Here is a 26679-nt window from a genome sequence, read left to right on the forward strand (position 1 = left end):
AGGAAGACGTACCAGGCTGCTATGCTCGCCGCCAAGATCCAGTCTTACTAGCTCTTCACGAGCGTGCACTTGCGGGACTCGATACGGCAACTGTCAAGCTTGGTTGATGCACTCCCTACGGAGCTGGCCAAGCCTTTTTTCCAGGTGGTCAGGCAGCAGAAGGCATGTTGAAAGTTCCTGGCCAGGGGTACTTTTGACACTTTTGACTTGGCTTGCAGGGTTGCTGCTCAAGGTATGTTATGCAGGCCCCCCGGGACCGACCTTCATTGGACTCGTCCCCAAGGAGTCTCAATGACGGGCGTCGAGTGAAGGTGAAGAAGCACCGTCATCATTCTCCTTTGAAACACAGTACCGGGAGATCCGGGCCGTCGAGAGAGTCGGCACCCTTGAAGCGTCTACCCCGAGAGGATCGCTCCCTCTTGATACAGGAGGTGCCGATGCATCGGTCTCCTAGCAACCCCATGCCTGCTCCCGAGCCTCCACGGATTCTGACACCGCCTATCCCACTGACCCCGCAGCCTTCTTTGATGGCGGTTCTCGACGAGCGCATCCGGGCCTTGTTTCCAGAACTTCTGGAGGGACTGCTACGTCAGTCAGCTTCGGTGTCGGGGGTGCTTGTGCCTTCTGTGTACCATCTGTTGCAGCGGTGTCTGGCCCTTTACCTGTGGTGAGGGCCCCGATTGCGATGCTACCTGCGGCATCGACGTTGGCTGCCACCCAGGTCGATTCCCTTCAACATCGGTGGAGGGAGCTTCGCCGCAGTTGGACAGGGCATTGCCATAGAAGACATCGCCATAGAAGACATCGTTCCTTGGCGTCGAGGCAGGTCCAGTGTCGAAGCACCATAACTCAGGTTTTATCCGACACTGAGCAGGAGCGTTCATGGGAGTCAGATGAGGATCCCAGGTACTTCTCTTCTGATGAGTCCTTTGGGATTCCCTCTGATCCTTCCCCTCCGCTAGAAAGGAGACTGTCTCAACCAGAGATTCTGTCCTTTTCCTGTTTTCTCCGAGGACAAGCAGGCTCCATATTCTTACGTGTGGGTCATCATCCGCGACGGCCCAGGAGACCAGAACTTTTCTTTAGAAAAAACTAGAAGTTTGTAGAGTGCTCGCCCGCGCGGGCCCAAGCGCACCGCGCATGCGCGAGACGCTTTCCGCCTGCGATGCGAGCGTGACTGAACTAGTTTCTTTTCTTCCACACAAGAGTTGGTTTTCAGCTGCTCTCCTTCGTTTAGCTCAGGAGACCGTGTTTTTTGCGCTTTACGCGCTTCTTTTCTTCCTTTTTTCTTCTTTTCTCGTTCAGAATTTTAAAAAAAAGTTACTTTTCCCCTTTTTTTATTGTTCCCTTTCCTTTGGCACAATCGAGCCGTTTAATTTCATGGACGCTATTTTTCCGCCCATGTCATCGAGGACTCCCAGCGGCTTCAAACGCTGTACTCATTGCAACTGGACCATCTTGAGTGCCGACCCCCACATGTGGTGCCTTCAGTGTCTTGGGCCCGATCATCTTCCGGCTGCTTGTAAGCTGTGCAAGTTGATGAAAAAGAGGACCCAGGTAGCTCGAGAGGCTCAGCGCGAGCGGCTTTTTCCGGATCGGTCCAGTCCTTCGAAGTCGGCATCGACATCGGTACCGAGGTCGGCGGCGTTGACGTCGAGGGAAGCAGCATCGAGAATCCAGGTAATGGCTGCCGAGAGACCACTTAGAGCTGGGACCCTAGCTTCCCAGTGGTATCAAGCTGCGGGGAGTCTAGAGGATGTAATCCAGCTGTCCACCGACTTCCGCAATTCTCTGCAGTGGTGGGTGATTCGATCCAATCTGACCTTGGGGCGTCCTTTCCAAATTCCTCTGCTACAAAAAGTGCTGATGACGGATGCATCCCTCCTGGGATGTGGAGTTCATGTAGATGGGCTTCACACTCAAGGAGTGTGGTCCTTTCAGGAATCAGGTCTTCAGATCAATCTCATGGAATTGCGAGCGATCTGGAATGCTCTAAATGCTTTCAGAGAACGGCTGTCCAACCAAATCATATTGATTCAGACAGACAATCAGGTTGCTAAGTATTACACCAACAAACAGGGGGGCACCGGATCTTGCCCTCTGTGTCAGGATGATATCCAAATGTGACTTTGAGCTTGCCGTCACGGCATGTTTCTCCAAGCCATTTATCTGGCAGGCATAAACAACAGTCTGGCTGACAGGTTGAGCAGGATAATGCAACCTCACGAGTGGTCACTGAACATGGTTGTAGTCCGCAAGATCTTCCGAGCGTGGGGCACCCCCTTGGTGTACTTTTTTGCCACTCAGATCAATCACAAGGTCCCCCAGTTCTGTTCCAGGCTTCAGGCACATGACAGACTAGCATCAGATGCCTTTCTCCTACATTGGGGGACAGGCCTTCTGTATGTATATCCTCCCATACCTCTAGTAGGGAAGACTTTGCTGAAACTCAAGCAAGACTGCGGAACCATGATTCTGATTGCACCCATCTGGCTGCGTCAGATTTGGTTCCCTCTTTTGGAGTTGTCCTCCAAAGAACCGTGGAGATTGGACTGTTTTCCAACCCTCATCACCCATAACGAGGGTTCGCTTCTACATCCCAACCTCCAGTCTCTGGCTCTCACGGCCTGGATGTTGAGAGCTTAGAATTTGCATCCTTGGGTCTATCAGAGGGTGTCTCCCGAGTCTTGCTTGCTTCCAGAAGAGATTCCACGAAGAGGTGTTACTCTTTCAAACGGAGGAGGTTTGCCGTCTGGTGTGACAGCAAGGCCCTAGATCCTCTTTCTTGTCCTACACAGACTCTGCTTGAGTACCTTCTACACTTGTCAGAGTCTGGTCTGAAGACCAACTCTGTAAGAGTTCACCTTAGTGCGATTAGTGCTTTCCATCGCCGTCTAGAGGGTAAGCCTATCTCTGGACAGCCTTTAGTTGTTCACTTCATGAGAGGTTTCTTTTGTCAAAGCCCCCTTCAAACCTCCACCAGTGTCATGGGATCTCAACGTCATTCTCACCCAGGTCATTTTCTTGGTGACTGTTATTTCAGCTCGTAGGGTCAGTGAGCTTCAGGCCTTGGTAGTACATGCACCTTTTATCAAATCTCATCACAACAGAGTAGTCCTCTGCACGCATCCTAAGTTCCAGCCAAAGATGGTGTCGGAGTTCCATCTGAACCAGTCAGTTGTCTTGCCTACATTCTTTCCCCGTCCTCATACCCACCCTGGCAAAAGCAGTTTGCATACCTTGGACTGTAAGAGAGCATTGGCCTTTTACATGGAGCGGACAAAGCCCTTCAGACAGTCTGCCCAGTTGTTTGTTTCTTTCGATCCCAATAGGAGGGGAGTCGCCATCGGAAAACGCACAATCTCCAACTGGCTAACAGATTGCATTTCCTTCACTTATGCCCAAGCTGGGCTGCCTTTAGAGGGCCATGTCACAGTTCATAATGTTAGAGCCATGGCTACATCAGTGGCTCACTTAAAGTCAGCCTCCATTGAGGAGATTTGCAAGGCTGCAACGTGGTCATCAGTCCACACATTCACATCTCACTACTGCCTTCAGCAGGATACCCGATGTGACAGTCAGTTTGGGCAGTCGGTTCTGCAGAATCTGTTCGGGGTTTAGAATCCAACTCCACCCCCCCCCCCCCCCCCCCCCAGACCCATGTTTGTTCTGTTCTAGGCTGCACTCTCAGTTAGTTGTTTATGGTTTCAGGTCAATCTATGTTATGTCCTCGCCGTTGCGAGGCCCAATCAGTGTTCATTATTTTGAGTGAGCCTGGTTACTAGGAATACCCCACATGTGAGAACAAGCAGCCTGCTTGTCCTCGGAGAAAGCGAAGATACTTACCTGTAGCAGGTATTCTCCGAGGACAGCAGGCTGATTGTTCTCACAAACCCGCCCTCCTCCCCTTTGGAGTTGTTCTTGTTGTTTGTTGCTTCTATGCTTTTTGATTAAACTGAGGAAGCATGCTCATGCGACGGGCGGGAAGTCGTCTGCGTGGCACGTACGATTCGCGCACTAGAAGACTCTACCAAAACTTTGTTTTTATTTTGCTGGCAAAATTCTGATTCCTGGGCTGACGTGAACGTCGACCCACATGTGAGAACAATCAGCCTGCTGTCCTCGGAGAATACCTGCTACAGGTAAGTATCTTTTCTTTTTTTTTTATCTTGGGTTTTAATGCATAGGCTTTTATTATCAATAATAATAGGTGCACTAATGCAGTAACAAAACATCTCAACAATATCTGAATGTTCTGGATTTGTTGCCATAATTCTGTTTTCAGACTGTTTTTGTAATATTTGTAATTTGTTTTAATTTAGATTTCGTGAAAACTATAGAACTTAGACATTTTATATTTCCAATAGTTTGTGAGCTAAGTAAGTATAAAAAAGTTTTCTATTGACAAGCAGAAGTGAATCAGGTACACAAGTGGGTTTTGTGATATCTGATGCTGGGCTATGACAGCCGTCCCAAGTTCAGAACTAGTGGAAAGTTATGAGTGTATGCAACCCTTCTATGCCCAGATGCCTATTAGTATATTCAGATTTGTTTTTCCTACTGTGCTGAACTTTTCATTGCAAAACCTTATATTTATTAAAATCATTATTTGTTCTCTCTTTTTTTTTTTTTTAAGTTTTTATTGTTTCTTTAAAAATAATTTTGGTTATTTTTAGCTTTATTTTGTTGCTGTGAGAGCATGTTGTGTGCAAAGCCTGCCTACAGGCCCTGTTTGACCTGCAGAAATAAGATAGTTAATAATTATATCCAAGAAGATTGCTATGAATGTAGACGCACATGCCCACAAGCTTGGAATAATCACCTCAACCAGCTATGTGACTATTATGAGGCAGAGTAGAGGCACTTAAAGATGAAGATAAAATCTGCACAGAGGTCAGCTGAGTGAGTCCTTTCTTGGTGTAGCTTTCATCCCTTCATGAAAGAGTAGCACTATGACTGCTTGGAGAGGGTGCTTAATCCCAGCTGAGACTTCTCTTTTTAAAGTGCAGATGTCTTTGGTAAGTCTCACAGTTCTCTGCAGGAAGGATCTTCAAAACCACATAATTCAAATTTAGTTGTAAAGTGCCATCATCTCATCACAGAGGACTGTTAGGGTGCCAAGCTGAAATGCAAAAAGCCAGAAAACAGGGCTGTGCCACCAACTGCACTTAAGATACTCAACAATTCCAGACCAGTCCGTTCTCAGCCTGTGTTATATCTGCACCATTCTGTGTAGAGATACTTGCATGGCAGATCAAAATACAGACATTCAATTCCTTCCCAGTCCAACAGAGGACAGAACCTGTGGTCCTGTATTTTTGGTCTGCTAAAATTTAAAGAAGTTCCAAAATCCACAGCAGCAGTTCCAGTTTATGGTTTATTGTATGAGCTGCAGCTTCAAATGTTCATATGTGAAGTTGAATATTAAATATAAGTTGGATTTCAATAAGACACATTTTCACAACTCTCTGTGGTAATTGAATCAGCAATGAAAAAAAAGCAAACAAAACAACTCAGGGACTATTCTAAGATAGCAGTGCTGAAAAACTTGACTCTTTTTACTATTTAGGAAGAAAAATCTGCAAAGATTACTTCCATGTCAGCAGTATATGATATATTACAAACATACCTTGCTTCAAAAGGTTTGAGGAATCTTGTCTAACTTCTCTGTTCAGGCTTGAGCTAAAATAGCCACCATTCTCTCCGAGGCTGTTGTTTGTGGAACTTGCCTAATTCATTCAAATTATATCTTTTCTGGAATCAGCAGTTACGGTTAGGTGCTAGTGATGTGCATGGTGAAAAACTTGTGGTTTAGTTTTGGATTTTTCTTAATTTTTCCTAACTTTAGGGTGTTTTTTTTCCATTTCATTTCATGTATTTGTTTTAATAAAACAATCCCACTCGCCTCCCTAAGAGTTGATCATGGGCTTTAAATTAGGTATGTCAAACTTGCGACTAATGATGGGCTGCTGTGGCAGCCACGCATTCATATCAGTGGGCCACACTATTCGTCCTCCTTGTTCTTCCCAGTACAATTACTTAAGACCTAAATTTACATTATGTAATTAACCAGATGTTAAATTTAGAATGTGCATTAGATACTACAACTCAGGTTGCATAGACCTTCCCTGCAGGCCACATGTTTGACATACCTGCTTTAAACTAACTGGGTATACAGAGAGTATATGCAGAAAGTGTTTTGTATGTTTAGCCTTTCACTAGCTCTGAGCCCTGTGGCAGTTATTCTATCCTGGCACCACCAAATGACATTACCAAACCTACCTGTATGACTGACTAATCCTGCTGTCTATAGAGACCATCTGTTACAGGTAAGCAACTTAGAACTTAGCTATCTTTTTAATACTGGGTGTCAGAAATCATTAAACAGAATGTCTTCAACTTTAGTTTATTTGGGCTTGTTATACCGCCTTTGCCAGCTAGCAGATCAAAGCGGTTTTAAAAATTTTTTGCAGAAAAACAGAAAGGAACTACAATATTTAGCTAGGAAAGATAATAACTATCCACACAGAAAAAACAACAACAATGTTTAGATTGGAAAGATAACAATCATCCATACAATACTGACAGGGTGAGGCATTGGACTGTTACACAAGGTGAATAGAAGTGAACGAGGGAGAAGGAAAAAGGAACGGTGGGGAAAGGTACTCATACGAATGGGTAAGGAAGAGGCAGAACCAGAGAAAAGTGGAAAACACGGTTAAGCAGTACCAAAAGCCTAGGAGAAATTCCAAGTCTTCAGTGCAACTTTAAATTTATCAAATGATGTCTGGCTCCTAATTTCTTTTGGGAGGGAGTTCCAGTGAAAGGGGGCAGCAATGAAAAAGGACAGCAGCGGGTGGACTCCAAACTAGCCTTTTTTGTCCTGGGAAGAATGAGTTGGTGATCATTGAGAGAGCGCAAAGTATATGCAGGGGGAATAGAGAACTGTATGGCTAGAGAGGTAACATGGAATACCTATTCTGAAAGCCTTGAATGTGATAGTAAGAAGTTTAAACAGAACTCTTTGTTCAATAGAGAGCCAGTAGTGGTGTTTTTAGAGGCGGGAGGAGCGATTGAAACGACGTGCATGACAGAAAAGGCGGATAGCTGTGTTTTACAAGGATTGGAGCTTTAATTGATAATGCAGACAACCATGAATGTGATAGTAAGAAGTTTACTACTATCCAAATATAAAATCCTCAAACAAACAAAACTCTGCACTCACTGACTTAATATATAAATTGACAGAGAAGGAAAAAGCCTCAAAGAGCTTCAGGGATATCACCCTTTAAAGCTGATGTGCCAAATTGTGGCTTAACAGTTCATCATTGGCATAAAAAGGTTTCTGGCATATTGACAGCTCGGATACGATATTTCTGGAATGGATATTGAATGGCAGCGATCCAAGCAATTTTAAGCTAAGTTGAAGATTAAAAGAATGAGGATTGTTAATAAATTGACAGATTGCTAATAAATTGACATCAGGTTTATTGACAGTGGAAGGTTTTTTTTTATGCTGATGATGAACTGTTAAACCACAATGTGGCACATCAGCTTTAAAGGGTGATATCCCTGAAGCTGTTTGAGGCTTTTTCCTTCTCTGTCAATTTATATATTAAGTCAGTGTGTGCAGATTTTTGCTTGTTTCAGAACTTTATATTTGGATAGTAGTAAGCACTTTTTCAGTTCTCACCTCACTAAAGTGTATAGTAAGAAGTTTAAACAGAACTCATTGTTCAAAAGGGAGCCAGTAGTGGTGTTTTAAGAGGGGAGGAGTGATTGAAATATCGTGCATGACAGAGAAGGCAGATAGCTGTGTTTTGCAAGGTTTGGAGCTTTACTTGATAACATGAGCAACCAAGATAAATGATATTGCAATAATCAAGTCTTGTCATTAAAAGTGACATAATAAGGGAGTGAAACGTTTTCGGATCGAAATAGTGGTGAACAGAGCGTAGTTGATGTAGACTAAAGAAACCGGTTTTGCAGACAGCAGAAATATGTGAAGCAAATGAGAGCTGGAAATCTAAGATAACCCCTAAGTATTGGAAAGACGTGATTGAATGGATGTTAGTCCCCAAGAGAGTGAGGGGAGATGTGGGAGTAGAGGGGCCCGCCGTAACCAGCAGACTACTGTTTTTTTGTGGATTGAGGACCATTTTGTGATCGGCGAGCCATTTGGCGATTGAAGTGAGACAGTCCTGGAGTGGAGTAATGGGAGGCGGATGTGGATTGGTGGGAGAAAGGAGCAGAATGTTGTTGGCATAGAAATAGCTTGAGATACCTAAAGATTGAATAAGAATGGCAAGGGGACTGAGAAAAAGGTGAAAAAGAGAAGAGAAAGTATAGATCCCTGTGGGACACCACAAGGAACAAGCAAGAGGAAGAAATGGAAGAATCAGTTACAATCTCATATGATTGATTTGTGAGGAAAGAATAGAACCAGGAGAGAACAGTGCCTTGGAACCCTAAAGAGGAAAGACTCAATTTCAGAAGATCGTAATTGACTAGGTCGAAAGCTGCTGATAAGTTGAGTGATATAGCAAGTACAATACTCTGCCTATCTGGATGACTATGAAGTTCAGTAAGAAGACCAGCTAGGACTGTGCCGAAGTTAGCTAGGTGCTGAAGTTAGCTGTAAACCCTGATTGTCTTGGATGCAATGTGAGAGTGTTTTCTATAAAGAAAGAGGCCCGGAGGAAAACTATTTTTTTCAATATCTTAGCAAAAAATGAAAGATTGGAAATCAGACGGTAGTGCACAGCAGGGGCGTAGCCAGATCTCGCGGTGGGAGGGGGCCAGAGCCCGAGGTGGGGGCACCCTGCTGCCCCCCGCTTCCTTGCCGCCCCCACCACCGCCACCTCACTCCCCCCCCCTGCTGCTACCTCGCTGCCCTGCCACTTCCCCCCCACCTCCCAGCTGCTCACCCAATTGCTAACTGCAAGCTGCAGCAAATAACTTGACTGGTGAGGGTCCCCAACCCCCACCAGCTGAAGCCTTCTCCATCGTCAGTCTCTGGTGCCACAGTGTTGCCTGCCCTACTCTCTCATCCCCCTCACATCCTTCACACTCCTTTTAGTGAAACTGAGCATGCTCAATTTCACTAAAAGGAGCGTGCAGGACGTGAGGGGGAAGAGAGCAGGGCAGGCACCTCGGTGGTGCTGGAAAAAGATTCAGCTGGCGAGGGTTGGGGACCACCGCTAGCAAAACCAGGAGCCCGGAGGAAATTTTTTTTTGGGGGGGGGGGGGCAGGCCCCCATGTAGCTATGCCACTGGTGCACAGGTTCTGACTGGTCTAGGGAGGGCTTTTATAAGATTGAACGAACTATGGCCCTCTTCCAGAGTGTATGAACCTGACTGGAGGACAGGCTAAAACATTTAGAATAATAGGCAGCAGGTTTAAATTTGGAAGCTGTAGCCATTTGGATGGAAGGGAGTCTAGCTGACATTGTGTAATACGCATTGTTTTGAGAACCTCAGAGTGAGGACACATTCTGAAGGTGAAAGAAAGACCATGGTGTTGAGGAAGGAACATCAGGGGAAGAAGTGGAATCCGATTCAGACAGAGAAAGATGTAGGGTTGTGGAGGAGGGTGAGGAAGTGGGGGTAGTTTTTAGGTTTGTGATTTTGGTGGAAAAATAAAGTGAAAGAGCCTTGGCTGTAGGTGTTTTGCATGCGAGTGAAGTATAGGCTAGGGATGTAAGATTATGAAAAATTGAGTATATCTCCCTGGCAGGATTAGGGGCACTGTATACCTTATTTGACAGAGTAAGTCAATGCATGGAAATGAAAAAATGTTGGAATCACAAGCAAATAAAGTTATGGTAGAACTTTAAACATGTGCTGTTTAGCTAGAGATTCATTTCACAGACTGGTTAGTGGTGGCTGTGGTGATCAGCAGCTGATGTGATTGAAAGAATAATTGTAACCACCTAGATGTTGAAGAATATACACATAATGACAGCAGCCTCACAGTCATAATATTTTCTTTGTTTCAGGATGCATTAAGATTCTATGAATGAAATGGGAATTGAAATGTCATTTTATGGTGGACACCTTGGTATCCCTTGAAAGTGAATAAGTTCCTCCAAGGACTGTCCTGATCTAAACCTTGCATTTTCAGTAATACAGATGACGCTTATCAAAGGAATTTGCTAAAAATTAATAACAGTGTACACTAAAATTATTATTATTATACATTAAGGCTCATTTTCAAGACAGAAAAAAACAGAAATCCCAAAAAATAAGGTGGTAGAAGGACATTTTTCTCTCAAAAAAGACAAAGTTGCAGTTTTTGACAGTCTGATTTTAGACATTTTGCCTCACAGTTTGTACAAATTTCAAAGGGGTGTGTTTTGGATGGGACATAGGTGGCACCAAAAGATAGATATTTTTCTGCAATAATGGAACAAAATGAAAATGTCTAGGGTCAAAATTAACACTTTTTGACTAGACTAAAGAACCTGTTTACTAAGCTTCGCTGTAGGTGTGCTAACTTTTTAGCGTGCACTAAAAATTAGTGCATGCTAATGCTAGAGACACCCATATATTCCTATAGGTGTCTCTAGCGTTAGCATGAGCTAAAAAGTTAGTATAGCGCGGCTTAGTACACAGAGCCCTAAATGGTCAAATGACAACTGGAGAGGTTAAGGCATAACCCCCTTACTCCCCTAGTGGTCACTGACTGCCTCTTAACCCCCCTCCTCAAAGATGTGAAAGAAACAGTACATACCAGCTTCTGTGACAGCTTCAGATGTTATGACTTGGCATATTAGAGCAGCAAGCAGGTCCCTGAAGTAGCCTAGTGGTCAGTGCAGTGGACTGTAGAAGAGGACCCAGGCCCATATCCCACTCTAACTGGTACACTTGTGGCGTAAAGTTTCAGCCCCCCAAAACCCACCAAAAATCTACTGTGCATACATTTAGGTGATACCTGCAGGCATAAGGGCTATTGCAGTGGTGTATAGTTGCGTAGAGTAAGTATTTGGTGATCACGGTCAAAGGCAACAAGAAAATAAAGAGATCTAATTCAGCTAAGTTGATTTAAATTTCTTTGGCTGAGCTTGTAAGTCTGAGATTGAAAACTATAGAACAGTTGTACCTTATACAGAGGTTTTTCTGGCCGATGATGAGGAAGTCCAACACCATATTGACCTGTTTTATGAGTCAAGGGGTTTCTCAAGGCCTTTTCCTCTGTAAAACCAATCAGTGTATTTGCTACGAGTATTGAGGACCCTATATATTTACATTTATTTGACTAGTTGAGATAGCTCATCCCTATTTCTATAAATGGTGCTGAAATTTGGTACTGATAAAAATTTGACGCTCAATGCTTTTGTATAAAGGCCGCTTTGGGATAAACACTCATTATTGAATAGTGTTGAGCTCCAAATTTAGTGCTCAACTTTGGGCATGAGCTGAAACCTGGTGTAAATCCTGGTGCACAAACTGGGCACAGATTCCTGCTATTCTCTAACACTGTGCACATCTTTTGTGAATGCCCCTGACCCACCCATGCTTCTCCCATGGCTATGCCCCCTTTTGAATTGTGTGTGTGATTCAATCTAGGTGCCCATTGTTTCAGAATAACGCATGGCCAAATCTGCACCCAAATCATTAGTGCCAATTAAATGTAAGGTCCAATAATTAAATCATTGGATCCCATTAACTGTTTTTTTTGGGTGCATAAATTTAGGTGACCTTTATAGTATCTGGGGTTTAGCGCTACATATTCTAAAGTTTGCTCTAGTGCATTAATGCACATTTACCACATGTCTCATTTTATATAATACAACCTATTTACTGGTAACATGCAGTAATGGCATTAGTATGGTAACACAGTAACATAACCACTTTGAACTATTCATGGTATTAGCGGGATATACGTCTAGTATAATGTAATATAATACTTTGGTAAATCTACCCCTTGCTTCCTTAAATACCAAGGTCAGTGTCTTCAACTGTGATGTATACAAAGTTTGTAACCAGTGTAGATTTCTTAGCATTGGAATTAAGTTGATCTCTCAACTGGATCCCCCCCCCCCCCCCCCCCCCCCCCCCCAATAGCTCAACAGTGGTCTTCCAGATTTCACGAAGAGTAAGCAATGTCATTTTTGGTAGCTCTACACATGATCTGCTGCAGTAGTCTACTATAGAAATAATAAACATAGAATAACTTAATAAATTATGGATCAGTGAAATGGTTGCATGTCAGGTATAAGTCATACAGCTGAAAGAAGGCATTTTGAGCTACTTTGGCATGACTCTCCATTTTCAGCTTATCATCCAAAACTACTCCTACATTTCATACTTTGTTTGTAGGAGGTACTGGAATATCACTCAACAAGACAATAGAAAACTTCTGCCTTGGCAGCATTAAGGCAGAATTTATTAGTGATTGACTGTTTGGCTAAAGTTATCTGCCTGATCACTGTTTATTTTGGTCTAAAGGAATAGCAGTCTGCATTGATATAGAGTGCAAACTATCAAGCAAAGTGGCCAGAGGCTTCAAGTAAATATTATAAAGCCAGGGAGACAGCACTGATCCCTGTGGAAAACCATAGATCGCCCTATTTGAAGAGAATGAAAAATCTCTTATGGAGACTTATTGGGCTTACCCTGTAAGAAGATGTTGAACCAGGCAAGAGCCTGTTTCCCCTCATCTAGTATCAGAGAGGTTCAACAGAAAGATATTCTAGGCCTCTGACTGCAGTATGAAGTAGATGACTTTGAAATAAAACCAATCCCATCTCTGTATATTGTGTCTGCACTGAAAGCTAGACATTCCTATTTTCTAAACTAAATTATCAATCTTGAAAACGATGTTTCTTCTTACCAAAGCATATTTCAAAAGTAGCATCTTTTTGAGGTAAACCCTTTCTAGTCATCCATTTCTTCACAGATTATGTTCCCAAACTATAAATGTCCGAGACATAGTAAAAAACCTGTTTTCTGTTGGGTCACAAAAGGTGATAACCATATTATAATAGTATGAATTCTGTGATAAAAATAATAAACCTAATTTTTCATTAGCAAAGAATTTAAAGAGGATAAATAAAGCAGTAGCAGTTCTCACTGATCAGTTTGTCCTGCACGTAGGCTGCTGTATTTGGCCATCTTGAAGATTAGTTTTCACACCCAAAGCAGAGTAAGAGATTGACAGCCTCCTCCTCAGATAAAACTATTATAAAATGCTAACAGCAAAACTGACTGCCACTATATTTATGTTTCATGTACTATGATATAAGGGGTGACAAAAGATCGAACTGAGGGAAATAAATTCACCTGCCGTCCACAAAAGAAGATAAAGCAGCATTCTTCATGATTCATTCCTGAACACCTTTTTGTCAAGTGTTAGTGGATTTTTCCCCATATAACCCTTTTAGAGTTCTTTGCCTATCTTAGGTGTCTGTCTGTCACACCTATTAGTATACAAATAGGTATTTACAGAAGTAGCTGAATTAAAAGTTATGATGAGTGCCAGTAGATTTGGGGAAAACTGTTTACTGCAGTAAGCATTAACATCAAAAAACTCATTTCATGTATAATGACCCTGTCGATGAGCATAATTATTTAAAGCAGAAATGCTGTCATGATTTTCATTAGCATATAAATCTATCAGCAGTTCTAACACAAAAACACTTTCTTCTTTATATCCTACTTAAAAAAAAATAATTCCAAGAAAAAAATGTGTTCAAAGGGTTTTAGAGCTTACTTAATCACACCCACCATTTGGATCAAAGCTAATTATCCTGTAGAACACGTTTTGAGTGTATTGCATTTATTCTTAGGTGTATATGAATTGTAAATGTAGGTGTTTATTATCTAGCAGATTAAGAAGTATTTAATTGTGTTTTTGTACTACAGGTACTATTGCTTGGTACCTTTTCCAGTGAAATCAAACACTAAGGTCCTCCCAAGGACTTTCACTAACCACACCCTCTCCAAAAGACATTACACGATGTGATACCCGCAAGCGAGCCTTCTCCGGAGTAGCCCCCACACTCTGGAATGCACTGCCTGAAAGGCTGTGCTTTACATAAGACTATCTCTACTTCAGGAAGCAGGTGAAAGCTTGGGTCTTCAACCAGGCCTTTACTGGAAGAAGTAACTAACTCACTAGTCTCACACACACACACACGGAGTACTCAGGCTGCTTATACTGCAGCAGGATATGTGGAATTCCTTCACAAAGGCGGTAAATGAATCCTAATAAAAAAAATTAATAAAATGTAGTGGATTAGGATTTGTTTATTGGACAGAAGGCAGAGGGTAGGATTAAATGGCCATTTCTCTCAACGGAGGAGGGTGAATAGTGGAGTGCCACAGGGATCTGTACTGGGACCGTTGCTATTTAACATACTGATAAAAGATCTCAAAATCGGAATGACGAGTGAGGTGATTAAATTTGCAGATGACATAAAACTATTCAAGTTTGTTAAAATACATATGGACTGTGAAAAATCGCAGTAAGACCTTAGGAAACTGGAAGACTGGGGATTCAAATTGCAGAAGAAATTTAGGGCTAGATGCACTAAGCTTTCCGAGCCAGCAACGTGGGTTTTAAACTGGTTTTAGCCAGTTTAACGTGCAAGTAGTAAATCGGGGACATGCACAAAAGGGCTGTGATTGGCTGAGAGAGACCTAGGGGCGGAAGATGGATGGGTGAAGACGTGGACGATGGACATCCTCAACTGTGCTCTCCTGCTAGGATCACGGAAGGGAGGAACCCGAGCCGCATCGGAGCCTTCCTGCAGCAGGCCATGGAGGGGGTGAGTGGCGCGGCGTCTTCCTTTCCCGGGTAGCACAGGGAGACGCAGGGACGGCCACAGGCAAAGCAGAAAAGGCGGACGTCATCAGGGACGGCTTTTTTGGACGTATTTGGCATGTGCAGAGCAGTCAGCATAACGCTTGGCTGCTCTGTGCATGCTCGACCGGCTGACTGGCTTCCGAGGGAATAGAGAATGCAAGTGAGCTACAACGAGCAGCTAATTTGCATTCCATTTCCTTGATACATGGCCATTCCCTACCGATTCGCTATGGAATCGGTAAGGGAAGGGCTCTTCCGAGGACAAGGACCTTAGTGCATCTGGCCCTTAATGTGGACAAATGCAAAGTGAAGCACATTCGGAAGAATAATCTGATTCACAGTTACCTGATGCTGGGGTCCACCTTGGAATCAGCACCCAAGAAATAGATACGTGTCTTTGTAGACACTGTGCTGAAATCTTCTGCCCAGTGTGCAGCAGCGGCCAGCAAACTGGATGCTAGGAATTGTTAGGAAAGGGATGGTAAATAAGATCGAAAATAATATAATGCCTCTGTATCGCTCCATGGTGCGACCGCATCTTGAGTATTGCGTTCAGTTCTGGTCCCTGTATCTCAAAAAACATATAGGGTCATTAGAAAAGGTTCAAAGAAGAGCGTCCAAAATGATAAAGGGGATGGAATTCCTCTCGTATGAGGAAAGGCTAAAGAAGTTAGGGCTCTTCAACCTGGAAAAGAGACAGATGAGGGGAGATATGATTGAGGTCTACAAAATCCTGAGTGGTATAGAATGAGTAGAAGTACATCGATTTTTTACTCATTCCAAAAGTTCAAAGACTAAGGGACACTAGAGGAAGTTACATGGAAATACTTTTCAAACAAATAAGAGGACATTTTTTTTTCACTCAATAGTTATGCTTTGGAACTCTTTGCTGGAGGATGTGGTAACAGCTGTTTGTGTCTGGATTTAAAAGAGGTTTGGAGAAATTCCTGGAGGAAAAGTCCATAGTCTGCTATTGAGACAGACTTGTGGAAGCAACTGCTTGCCCAAGGAGTTGTATTATGAAATGTTGCCACAATTTGGGTTTCTGCCAGGTACTTGTGACCTGGCTTGGCCAGTGTTTGGAAAACAGGATACTGGGCTAGATGGACCATTGGTCTGATCCAGTATGGCTACTCTTATGTTCTTAGTGATGGAATATTCACATAGAAAGCAGCCTGAGCCAACATATTTAATTTCCACTGAACATAGTTAACTTTGTATGAACTTGGTGGCTAACAGTGTGCTGAACTGGACAATGTTGGCACATTTAGACTGCCTCTGGACAGAACCTCTGCATCAGTGTGTGGGGGTGGTGGTTGTTACCTAAAATCAGGAGCGCTAGATGTATACTTGGAGATTGGAAATGGAATAGGCATCTGATGCTCACAATGAGAGTGCTTAAAGTACTGAAAAAAAGAATTCTAGTGAAAAGAATGAAGGTCTATGAAGAAGAGAAAGAGGAGTAAAATCAGAAACAAAATAAAGAGAAATTGACATCTCAAATATAATCATTGTAAAAGTACCCTTGACCTGTGCTTTCCTTTTTGTTTCAAATAGTGTGATGTACAAGGTGGCAAAGGATATGACACAGGGAAAGTATCTGCAGTCCCAGAGGGAGAGATGTGGAAAATGTGGTATTTGTGTTTTAAAAGAACAGGTTTCTGAAAAGTTTAGCCAACTAGAACTGTTGTGTGAAAATTACCTCGCTGTAAGCTCTGTCGAGCAAGGACTGTCTTTTCATGTTCAAGTGTACAGCACTGCATACGTCTAGTAGCACTATAGAAATGATAAGTAGTAGTAGTGAGCAGCTAAATATAGTTGCTCATTTTTGCAATGACACCATGTTTAGCCAATTCAAAAACTGGGCGTTCTGGAAGTAGGGGAGAAAACTATGCATATATATTTCATTTTCAAAATCTATATGCATATGTATAGATATTTGTACAATTCTGTGAGGTAATCCAAATCTATACATGCACTCCCTAGCCACCTCTCCATCCTACTTTCTCCAATTTACAGTCTTTTAAGGCAAAATCTTTCACCACAGTCTTTTCTTCTCACCCATTCTCCTAGCCATGCTCTATCAAGTCAGCAAACCCTGTGTCAATCCCTTCCATCCCAAAACCTCTTTCTGTTTAGACAACAAAAAACCCACTATAGATATGTGTTCCATTCCCCAAACCCTGAGCTCTCAAGGTAGCAACCCATGTGGCATTTTCTTTTCCTTTTACTCTCTTACCCCTCCTGAACTCTGTCTTTTCCTGAAAATAACCCCTCCTCAGACAAACCCAGCAAGGTGTGACCATACCCAATCCTCTGGGAAATTCCCTGAGGCATCCTTACTGCTTTCCTGTTTCTAGCATTAAATTCTGTATTCTGCCTATAAGCAGCATAGTCTCTGGTTTTGTGTAGCAGATTTTTCAAGATTCTGCAAGCAGAGGCATACAGATTTTGCAGCAATTTAAGTGGCACATTTTTATATATGTGAATAGAGTTGCAAATTAAATTATCTCAGTTCTTTTTGAATGGTATTTCTTGTGTGCTCAGTTAATTTATTTGGCTCTTTATTGAAGGGAAATGAATGTTCATGATTGTTGCTGGGATAGGATAGTGAATGAGAAGATATTTGGGGATATAGGTAGGAAAGGGATATCAGAGGAAAAACTGGAGATAAGATCTCAGGCAGGGTGGATGGGCAGAGGGATAGGGAATGTAAGGAGGGATGGGGTGCAGAGGTAGAGTTGAATAGGGGGAATCATAGAACACAGGGAATGGGATGAATGAGAAACAGAGGATCTTAGATTGGAGAGGAGGATCCAAGATTAAGAGAGGGAGCAATGATACATTTATACACCAGAGACCTGCTTTGATGCCCCCTCACACCCCTTATCACCACCTCTAATTCCAACTCAAACCCCATAGCACCTCCAACCCCTTCTCTTCCCTCTACCTTGGATGCTCCCCCAACTTACTTGGACACCTGCCCCCATCCCTCTGGATCTTATCAGTTCCCCTTTTCCTCTAATCTTCTTTCTCAAATCCTGCATCCCCTAATTCTCTATTTCTTCCTGTCCTTGTTACCTATCATGTCTTTCTCCATATCTCCTCACTTGCCCCTTCCCCTCCCTGTGCACCATCTCTCCCTACACAACCCCTCAGTCAAGTTTCTTGGTTCTTCCCAACCCCATTACACAGCTTCCCCCTTCCAAGATCTGTAGCCACGTCCTTCCCCTTTGCCTTTTCAGACTTGACTGGTCTGAAACACATGGCTCAAAACAGTCAGACCCAAGGGGGCAAAGGGGAAGACGCACATCTCTCCTACTGCTGCAAATCGGCAAGGGAAGGGGAGTGATTTTAAATGTGCCACCAGCTTCTGCTTGCCTGATCTGCGCAGTCCACAGTCCTTTACAGCAATTCTATGGGAAGGGCTGGCTTTTTCAGTCCTTCCTGTGGCAGTGGAATCATGGGGGACCACGGGCTGTGCTTATAGGTGTTGTAAATTATTAGGGTGATTGTTCCTTCTGAATAACTTTAATCTTCCATTGTTTTTAGATTTAGTGCTAAGTAACCTAATAACCACATGGTGTGCATTTTCTTCTGTACAGAATGACATTTTTCGCCCTCTACCCATGTTCTCCTTATGCTTTTAAGTGGATTGATATATTAAGAGTTACATGAAAACTTTTAGCCTTCATATAACTCTGGACTTTTATGTTACCACCAGGTCTATAGAAATGTTGTAAAAAGAACAATCACATTTACTTTAAGTTCTTTTCAAAACATTGCAAGTTATTAGAATAATTCTATATCATAGCATTTGAAAGAAATACAATCTTAAACCTAAATCAGGCCCCAGAAGTAACTTAACATATACTTTAGAATGATAGGTCTGTATTAAATTTAATTTTGACATTTCTGCTTTCCAATTAGAAAAGTGATTACTTTTTTTAACTACTTAACTGAAGGCTCTGTTCAAAGTGGTGTTTTCCCCCAGAGATATACAAGGAGAGAAATTCCTGATGGAATACTGGCCAACTCATTAAAATTAAAGCATAATCACATGGTACAGTAAGAAATCTCCCCAGCTGCTACATATGGTTAACGCTCAAGAAATAAACTAGAAGTGGCTTGATGGCCTGGATGTATAAGAACACAATACCATTGCAGTCCTTCATTTCTTTTCTGTTTTGGATGGCTACACAGCAGACTAATTTTGAGCTGAAGAAGAGTAGAAGCACTGTTTATAGGCTTTATATTCCAACTTGGATTTCTCTCCTTCCCCCATTCCCATGTGGTTTTTCTGTTCTTTCTTTCCTCTTTCTATCATTTACTCCATCTCTTCCATGCAGATTCTGTCTTTTTCATCTCTCATATATCCTCTTTAGCCATTCTTCATTCCCAGACTGTCGCCCCCCTCTCACTCCACCTTTTCCAATGGAGCAGTGAGGTCAAACCCCAATTAAAAACAACACTATTAGTGCTGTGAATGATGTCTGACTTTTTATTTGCATTGATGAACCTCTGATGCAACACTACTACTACTACTACTACTACTATTTAGCATTTCTATAGCGCTGCATACACAGTAGAATGTGTGAATTGGGGGTGGGGGGTGCGGGGATCCGACATCGATAGTGGTGTCTAGAATGACTAGAATGATCCGGTCAGTGGGCATGAGGAAGGGAAGAAAAAAGTAGAGAGGGGAAGGCCAGTGGGAATTGAAGTTAAATAGCAGGAAACTAAGGATGGGCTGTCATTTTCAGTGACATGGGAAATGCCAATGACATATTTTATATTGTTGAATGTCGTTACCAAATGGAAACAAAGAGAAAAAACATGACAGTTCATGTTTTTCATTCACCAATAATACTGTGCACTATGTTGAAAGAGGATACATTCTTTCCTGATAGTAGAAACACCATGCATGCCCAAACCAGTGCACATGCGTAAACTTGTTTGCCCTTTTGGAAAAAGTGTGTGCCCTTTTTCTGAAATAGAGTGCCCTCTTTACATATAGTGGGCCAGATTGTGTCTAAAATGTGGCACATGTAACGCTAGTCTATAAATCTCGTCTACAATATGGCATGGTTTATAGAATAGTGCTTAGGCCGGGAGAATGCGTGTATGTTTTATGCCTCTAAAAACCTGATGTAAATGCCTGCTTCTAAATGTACTAGCCGTTAAGCCCGTTAAAATGGGCGAGATTTGTAATTCTCACCTCCATGTCCAGCAAACCTCCTCTCTCCCCTGTCCTCCTCTCCCCCAATCCATGTCCAGCAACCCTGCTCTCTCCCCTGCCCTCCCCCCCATGTCCAGCAGCCCTCCTGTATCCCCTGGCCTCCCCCCCGTCCACCAACCATCCTCTCTCCCCTGCCTTCCACCCATATCCAGCAACCCTCCTCTTTCCCTTTCTTCCCCACCCTATCCACCAACCCTGCTCTCTCCCATGCCCTCCCCTCATGTCCAGCAACCCTCCTTTCTCCCCTGCCCTCCCCACATGCCCAGTAACCCTCCTCTTTCCCTTGGCCCCCCCCCACCCTGTTCTCTCCCCTACCTTCCTCCCATGTCCAGCAACCCTCCTCTCTGCCCTGCTCTCTCCCCATGTCCAGCAACCCTCCTCTCTCCCCCTGCCCTCCCCCCATGTCCAGCTACCCTCCTCACCGCTGCTCCCTCCCCCCTCCGTGCCGGACCCCCTGCACTGACATGAGAGCGCTTTTCATCTCCGTGTGAAAGCACTGCAGGCACCAGCAGATCGCTCTGTTGCTGCCTGCAGCGCTTCCACACGGAGGTGAGAGGCGCTGTCATGTCAGTGCAGGGGGCCCGATAAGGAGGGGGGAGGGGGCGGTGACAACGTCAGGGATGGGGGAGGGTGGAGGTTGGTACGCCGGCGATGTTCCTTTCCTTCGTCTCCAGGCTGTCCAGCGGCAGGCTGGCAGTGTCCGTTTCCCTCTCTGTTCCGTCCTCTGACGTCATCACGTCTTGACGCGAGGGCGGGACAGAGAGGGAAGTCTCTACTGCGCATTTGCGGGTGAGTCGGTCACTTGTCTTTTTTATGTTTGATATGCATTCCCCTGAATTCTATAACAATGTGTACAGATTTTATTGATGCCTATGACATGCCTATGCTTCTCCCAGGGCCATGCCCCATTTTTAGCTACATGCACCTCTTTTTAGAATATGCCTGAAAAATAAGCGTGCGTAAATTCCAATTAGTGATAATTGGTTATCAGCCAATTATCACTAACTGGCTCGTTAATTGAGTAGCACGTGTAAATTGGCCATGCACACAATTTAACATGTGCTACTCACCACGCCTTATATAGAATCCAGCCCAGTATGAACTATTTTCAAATAGTGTGTAATAGTATCAGACAGACAAAATGACATAATGGCCAGGAAACCTGAATAAAATGAAAGTTCCCATCGACGATATGGGTAGCAACATAACTGAAAATTTTCTGGCTGCCCCACAATTCCCCCACTGAGAGAAAAAAGTAATAATTTACTTTAGGATCAATAAATTAAAAAGGAAAAGTTCTTGGTGTCCGCAGCCTGAAACAATAAACAATATTGACCTTAGGGCAGTTTCAGAATCTACCTATCTGTTGCTCGTGTGAGATATAGTGATGTCTACTTTTGAATTCTTGCTCCCTCTGTTTAGAGCATGTGCAGCAATGATTTTCTGCCTTATTTTGTACTTGTGAAGAACATGGCATCTGCCTCACAGACTTGCACGGCCATCAAGACAGCACTTCATGCAACCTAAGACATGCATGCTATAGGTGTGATATCACTACCATAAGGAAGCATATATTGAAATACTTCTCATGTTATGATACCCGCTGGCTGGGCATAAAGCAGCATTGGTCAGGCTCCAAATGGAGCCCTTTTCCGCGATCATCCATAGGGGGTCATTGCAGTGCCTGGCTAGCTATTGAGGCAGTATGTTATTATTGGAAGAAAATCACTAGATCATAAATGAATTTATAGCACCATTAATTGTGCCCCTCTTTGAGAAGTAGCATGTACAGAATACAGTGAATATCCTAATGAGGCAATGCAAGAAACAAAGGAGTTGGGTAGTATGCGACTGTGGTCAATTCTGCTTCTAGGAGGAAAAAATGGGAATTCAGAAGATGTCAAAATGGGAAAAATAGTTAAAAATAAGTGAAATTATTTGCAGGTTTGTTTTGTGTATTTATGTGCATGTAATGATGATTTAATGTGAATAAATGTACCTCATTTTTTTTAATTCAGTATATTAATAGGGTTAATTTGCATGGTTGATCTTCTTTCATGCCATCAGACTAATTTGAAAGTATGTTTAATGCTGCTTTCATTGCCATTGGTTATGTTTTGGAATATAGTTTTTCTGTGTGTGCTTTTTTATTTTATTTATGGTATGTGTTCATGTTCCTTCATTCATCATTGTCTCACAGTGATATGGTAAAGCTCGTTGAAGTCTCCAACGATGGAGGGCCTTTGGGAATCCATGTAATGCCTTACAGTGCCCGAGGCGGAAGGTAATGTATTGTATAGGATTTTAATTGAATCATAACTTTCAGTATTTTATCTTCGTTATGATAAAACAAAGCAGATAGCGTTAAAGACAGTGTGCAATAAAGCATAATAGCTTTAAGGAACTTCCTCTGAGCTGAGTTGAAAACAACATTTGCTGAAACTAATTCTGAAGAAAACAGCATAGGAACTGACTAAAAGGTCATACAAAATGCATTAAAAATGCACCTTGCTAAAAGTGTTGATTCATTTTCCCCTCTTGCCTATTAGACAGTAGTTGCCCCTGGTTTTGTTTTTGCTCAAGTTGATTATGTTGATGGACTACCCTTGCTAGGAGTGTGACTGTGATTTACAACTTGTAAAAGTATGGTAGACAATGAAAAGGTATTCTTCATTCTTGCATAATGACCCTTGCACTAAATAAGACAGTTGATCAGCAGAGACCTGTAAGTGTAATGAAGACTCAAGGGAATGTTCTGGTATATTTTAATTTTCAGTATGTGAATAAAGCAAGTATACAGACCATATTACTGATTGTGTGAATGTGAACCAGTGAGGGCCACTGGAAATTGTCAGAGCTTGCAGTCTGCATCACTCTGCTATACTCATCATATCCAAACCAGAATATAATAATTTAAATAATGAAATACCGTATTTTACCTCTAAGAAAAATAGCCTCTACACACATAGGCCACAGCTAATGAAAACTGAAACTAAAAGTCACAGTGATTTTACAATGGCTAGCTTTTCACCACACAGAATGACAGCTGACGTCATAACTTCACAGAGAAGCTAATTCCTAAGGAGCTTATCCCACTTTTATAGACTTAAATTTGTGCTAAACTTTTATATCAGAAGTATTTGGAGTACTCTTATTTACCATGTAAACTATTGTGCAAGATCATAACTGCATTACTTGCAATCACAGTACAACAACAAAAATACAGAGATAAGCACCCCCCTCCCCAGACTACCTTACAATCCCTAATGGTCTAGTCAGGGTAGGAACAATGCCGTAGTCTTGGAGAGGAGAGCTGGAATAGGCAGGAATAACTGGGGACTGTTCCTGCTGCAACTACACTCCTAGATCACCAGGGATTGTAAGATAGGCCCAGAAAGTCCTACAGGTGGGGGAAGGCAAATTTTTGGCTTCCATTGAAAAAACATGTTCATTGTCAGCTGAAACTGAAAACATGGCTGAAAATTATAATAAACCTTTGGCCTAAACCAAAACCTGGCAAAAAAATGATTTTGCACTGGTTTCAAACTGAAATTCTGTCAGTTTCTACTTCCAGCAATATACACTAGTCTCTTCTAAATACCCGCCAGTGTCCCTGGGGTGTAAAACCAGTGATATAAAATTTTATGGCCATTTTCAATCATTGTAGTTGATAACAGGCCTCTAAACAAAATGTCCTTACTTCTATCAGAATCCAATGTGATTCCTATGTGCTACTCCCACGTGCCAAAATTCTGGTATAACAACATTATGGGCCTCTTTACTAAGCCTTGTAGGTGCCTACCGTGCCAAATTGGAATTACCACCCGGTTACTGCGTGGCCCTTGTGCTAATTTCAATTTTGGCGCGCTTCCACTATGCATATCTGAAAAATATTTTTTATTTTCGGGCGCGAGTAGCAGACGTGCGCAGGTCATTACTGCCCAAATTCTTTACCACTAGGTCTATGGCTGGCGGTAAGCTCTGAGAACCAAAATGGACTTGCAGCAATTTTGATTTTGCCGCACGTCCGTTTTCGGGGGGAAAAAAGAGGCCTTTTTTACAGGCGATCTGAAAAATGGATTGGTGCGCGCCCAAAACCCGTGCCTACAGCGCTGCGTACGTCTATAGAAATTATAAGTAGTAGTAGCCTACACTACCGCAAGCCATTTTTCAGAGCACCTTTGTAAAAAGACCCCTATGTTGGATAAAGGTCTTATAAGTGCTGTAGTGGAGTGCCCCCCTCTGGACAGTGCAGTAGTGCTACCCAGCCAGACCTACTAATGCTCTGGCTTGTGACTGCTCTAGTCAGTCACCGGTCTCCACACCCAGGTAAGTATAAATTGTAAAATTTAAAAAGGCGAGATCTTAATTTTGCAAAGTTTGCAAGAGGTTGTCCAATACAATTTCATAATGAGTCAGCCTGGATTTGGACCTGAAACTGATGGTTCTTTAAAAATTTACTGTCATCTGCTTTGGGCTGAATTTGCTTCTCCTTCACGGGCTGATGCTCAAAGGTTCGTGATAGAATTTTATTCTACATAGCACAGCAAAATTGCCACGGAATGCTTGGAATAATGACCATGTAAATTAATGCAGTGTTAAAATCGCCCCATTAATTAGCTGCTTAGTACTCTGCACTAATTTTCCTGTCAGTGTCTGAGCACTGATTGGCTCAGGCAATAACAGGAAAGTTGATGTAAAAAAAACCAAACCATGCCACAGTCCTCTACCCAAACCCCTTCCATATCAATAAAATAAAAGGGTACTGAAACCATTAGCACAGACTGCATTTAAATGCAGTCATTTAGTACTCCTCCAGATTCTTAAAGAAAAAAAAAATCTAAGGCGCGTTTAGCACCAGAAAAAACACCAGATATGTGGCAGCGTTAGGAGGGTTGGTTGAGAGAAAGGGTGTTTAATGACACCTCTTCTCTTCCACCAACCTGTCCACCCTGCCCCAAACTGGCTTCCCTGCTGCCATTCCCCTGTGCTGTGCTGTGCTGTGTCGCCTCCCCCCCCCCCCCCCCCCCGAGCATTGGCCGACTTTTAAAAATATAATTCTGGTGGTCCGGTGGATCCCTGACCCCCCCCCCCCCCCAGTCCATAAACTTTGAAAAACCCTGAGAGTCCAGTAGGACACCAGGCCAATCCTCCCCCAATTCGAAGTCCACCCTGGAAGGGTGACCCTCCCCACTCCTTTGTACCTGATAGGCAGGAAGAAGGAGAGAGGGATGCCTCCTCCCTCTTGCTGTGGGCGCATCATCCTGAGATGCACTGAGCAGGGCCTAACTACCATATAAGAGGAAAAACACCTTTATATGGTAGTTAGGCCCTGCCCAATACATCCCAGGATGCACCGGGCGGGGTGGCATCATTCTAGCTTTCCCACCTAAGTTTTAAGGAGGATTGGGATATAGCCCGGCCATTGAGCAGATTCTGTACAATTTATGGTTAAATCCTTATTTGATCACTTGTTTAAGATAACTTCTACAAGAGGCTTCATTCTTCCTAGTTCTGCTAGTGAGCAGTCACCAGTCTGATCATGTAAGTACGAGAGAGAGAGAGGCTCAATTTCAAAACAGAAAAATGTCCAAAAACAGCATAAAATGGCAGATGGATGTTTTTCTTGGAAAAGCGTCCAAATCGTGATTTTTGAAACTCATATTTGTGACATTTTTCTCTGCAGTTTGTCTAAACCACAAGGAGGCATGTTGGAGATATGTTTTGGGCAGGACTAGGGTGGGCTTGCGATTTGGACGTTTTTCTGCAATAGTGGAACATGAAAAAAATGCCCAGGCAAAAAAAATAGGACATTTTTGTCTAGACCTGTTTCAATAATGACTAATTGCTTTAAAAGGCGTCCAAACTGACCAGGTGACCACTGGAAGGATGGAGGCATGAACCCCCTTAATTCCCCCGTGGTCACTGACTCCCTTCCATCCCCCTAAGAGGTGAAAGTGACGGTATATACCAGGTTCTGTGACACAGCAAATATAAGGGGCATTCCTCTTAGAGCAGCAAGCAGGTCCCTAGAGTAGCCTATTGGTCGGTGCAGTGGACTGTAGAGAAGGGGACCCAGGCCCATATCCCACTCTGGTACGCTTGTGATGGAAAGTGTGAGCCCTCCAAAAACTATAAAATCTGTACTTAAATATAGGTGACACCTGCAGGCTTAAGGGCTATTGTACAGTTGGGTACTGTACATTTTTTGCTATTTCTGGAGGACTCATCATACAATATAAGGGAACTATGGTGAGATGTGTACCTGGGACCTTTTATGTGAAGTCCACTGCATGCACCCTAGGGTGCTTCAGTGCTCTGCTGAGATGTCTGTGTGGCCAGTCTACTAAGCCTCAAAGCAAAATGTCCTGAATCCCTAGACATCCTAGTGACTTATTTTTGTACGTTTTTCCCTAGGATTTTTTTTTAATGGTACCAAAAGATAGATGTACTGAGCACAAAAAAATCTAGAAAACGGTGATTTTTTGAAACAACAATAAATGTGTTTCTGGATCGAAAATTGCTATGTTTGCCACTCGATTTTTAGAAGTTTTTAGCAAAATGTCCTAAATAGGACTAGACGTCATATCGAAAATGCTTCTCAAAGCCTTTCAAATTCCCCCTACTCATG

At 42.9% G+C, this 26679-nt stretch overlaps 1 protein-coding gene across 3 annotated transcripts in view; it reads left to right on the plus strand.

Moving 5' to 3' along the window:
• The window catches only part of PARD3 (par-3 family cell polarity regulator), a 1299417-nt gene that overhangs the window by 551419 nt on the left and 721319 nt on the right, over positions 1-26679 (plus strand). For all 3 annotated transcript variants that reach the window (XM_030199049.1, XM_030199057.1, XM_030199066.1), the window contains exon 7: positions 22249-22332. In XM_030199049.1, the coding sequence (XP_030054909.1) occupies positions 22249-22332 (84 nt within the window). The remainder of the gene's footprint in view (positions 1-22248; positions 22333-26679) is intronic.

Source organism: Microcaecilia unicolor, chromosome 1 (genome assembly GCF_901765095.1).
Source record: "Microcaecilia unicolor chromosome 1, aMicUni1.1, whole genome shotgun sequence".
In the NCBI taxonomy this organism is placed as follows: domain Eukaryota; kingdom Metazoa; phylum Chordata; class Amphibia; order Gymnophiona; family Siphonopidae; genus Microcaecilia; species Microcaecilia unicolor.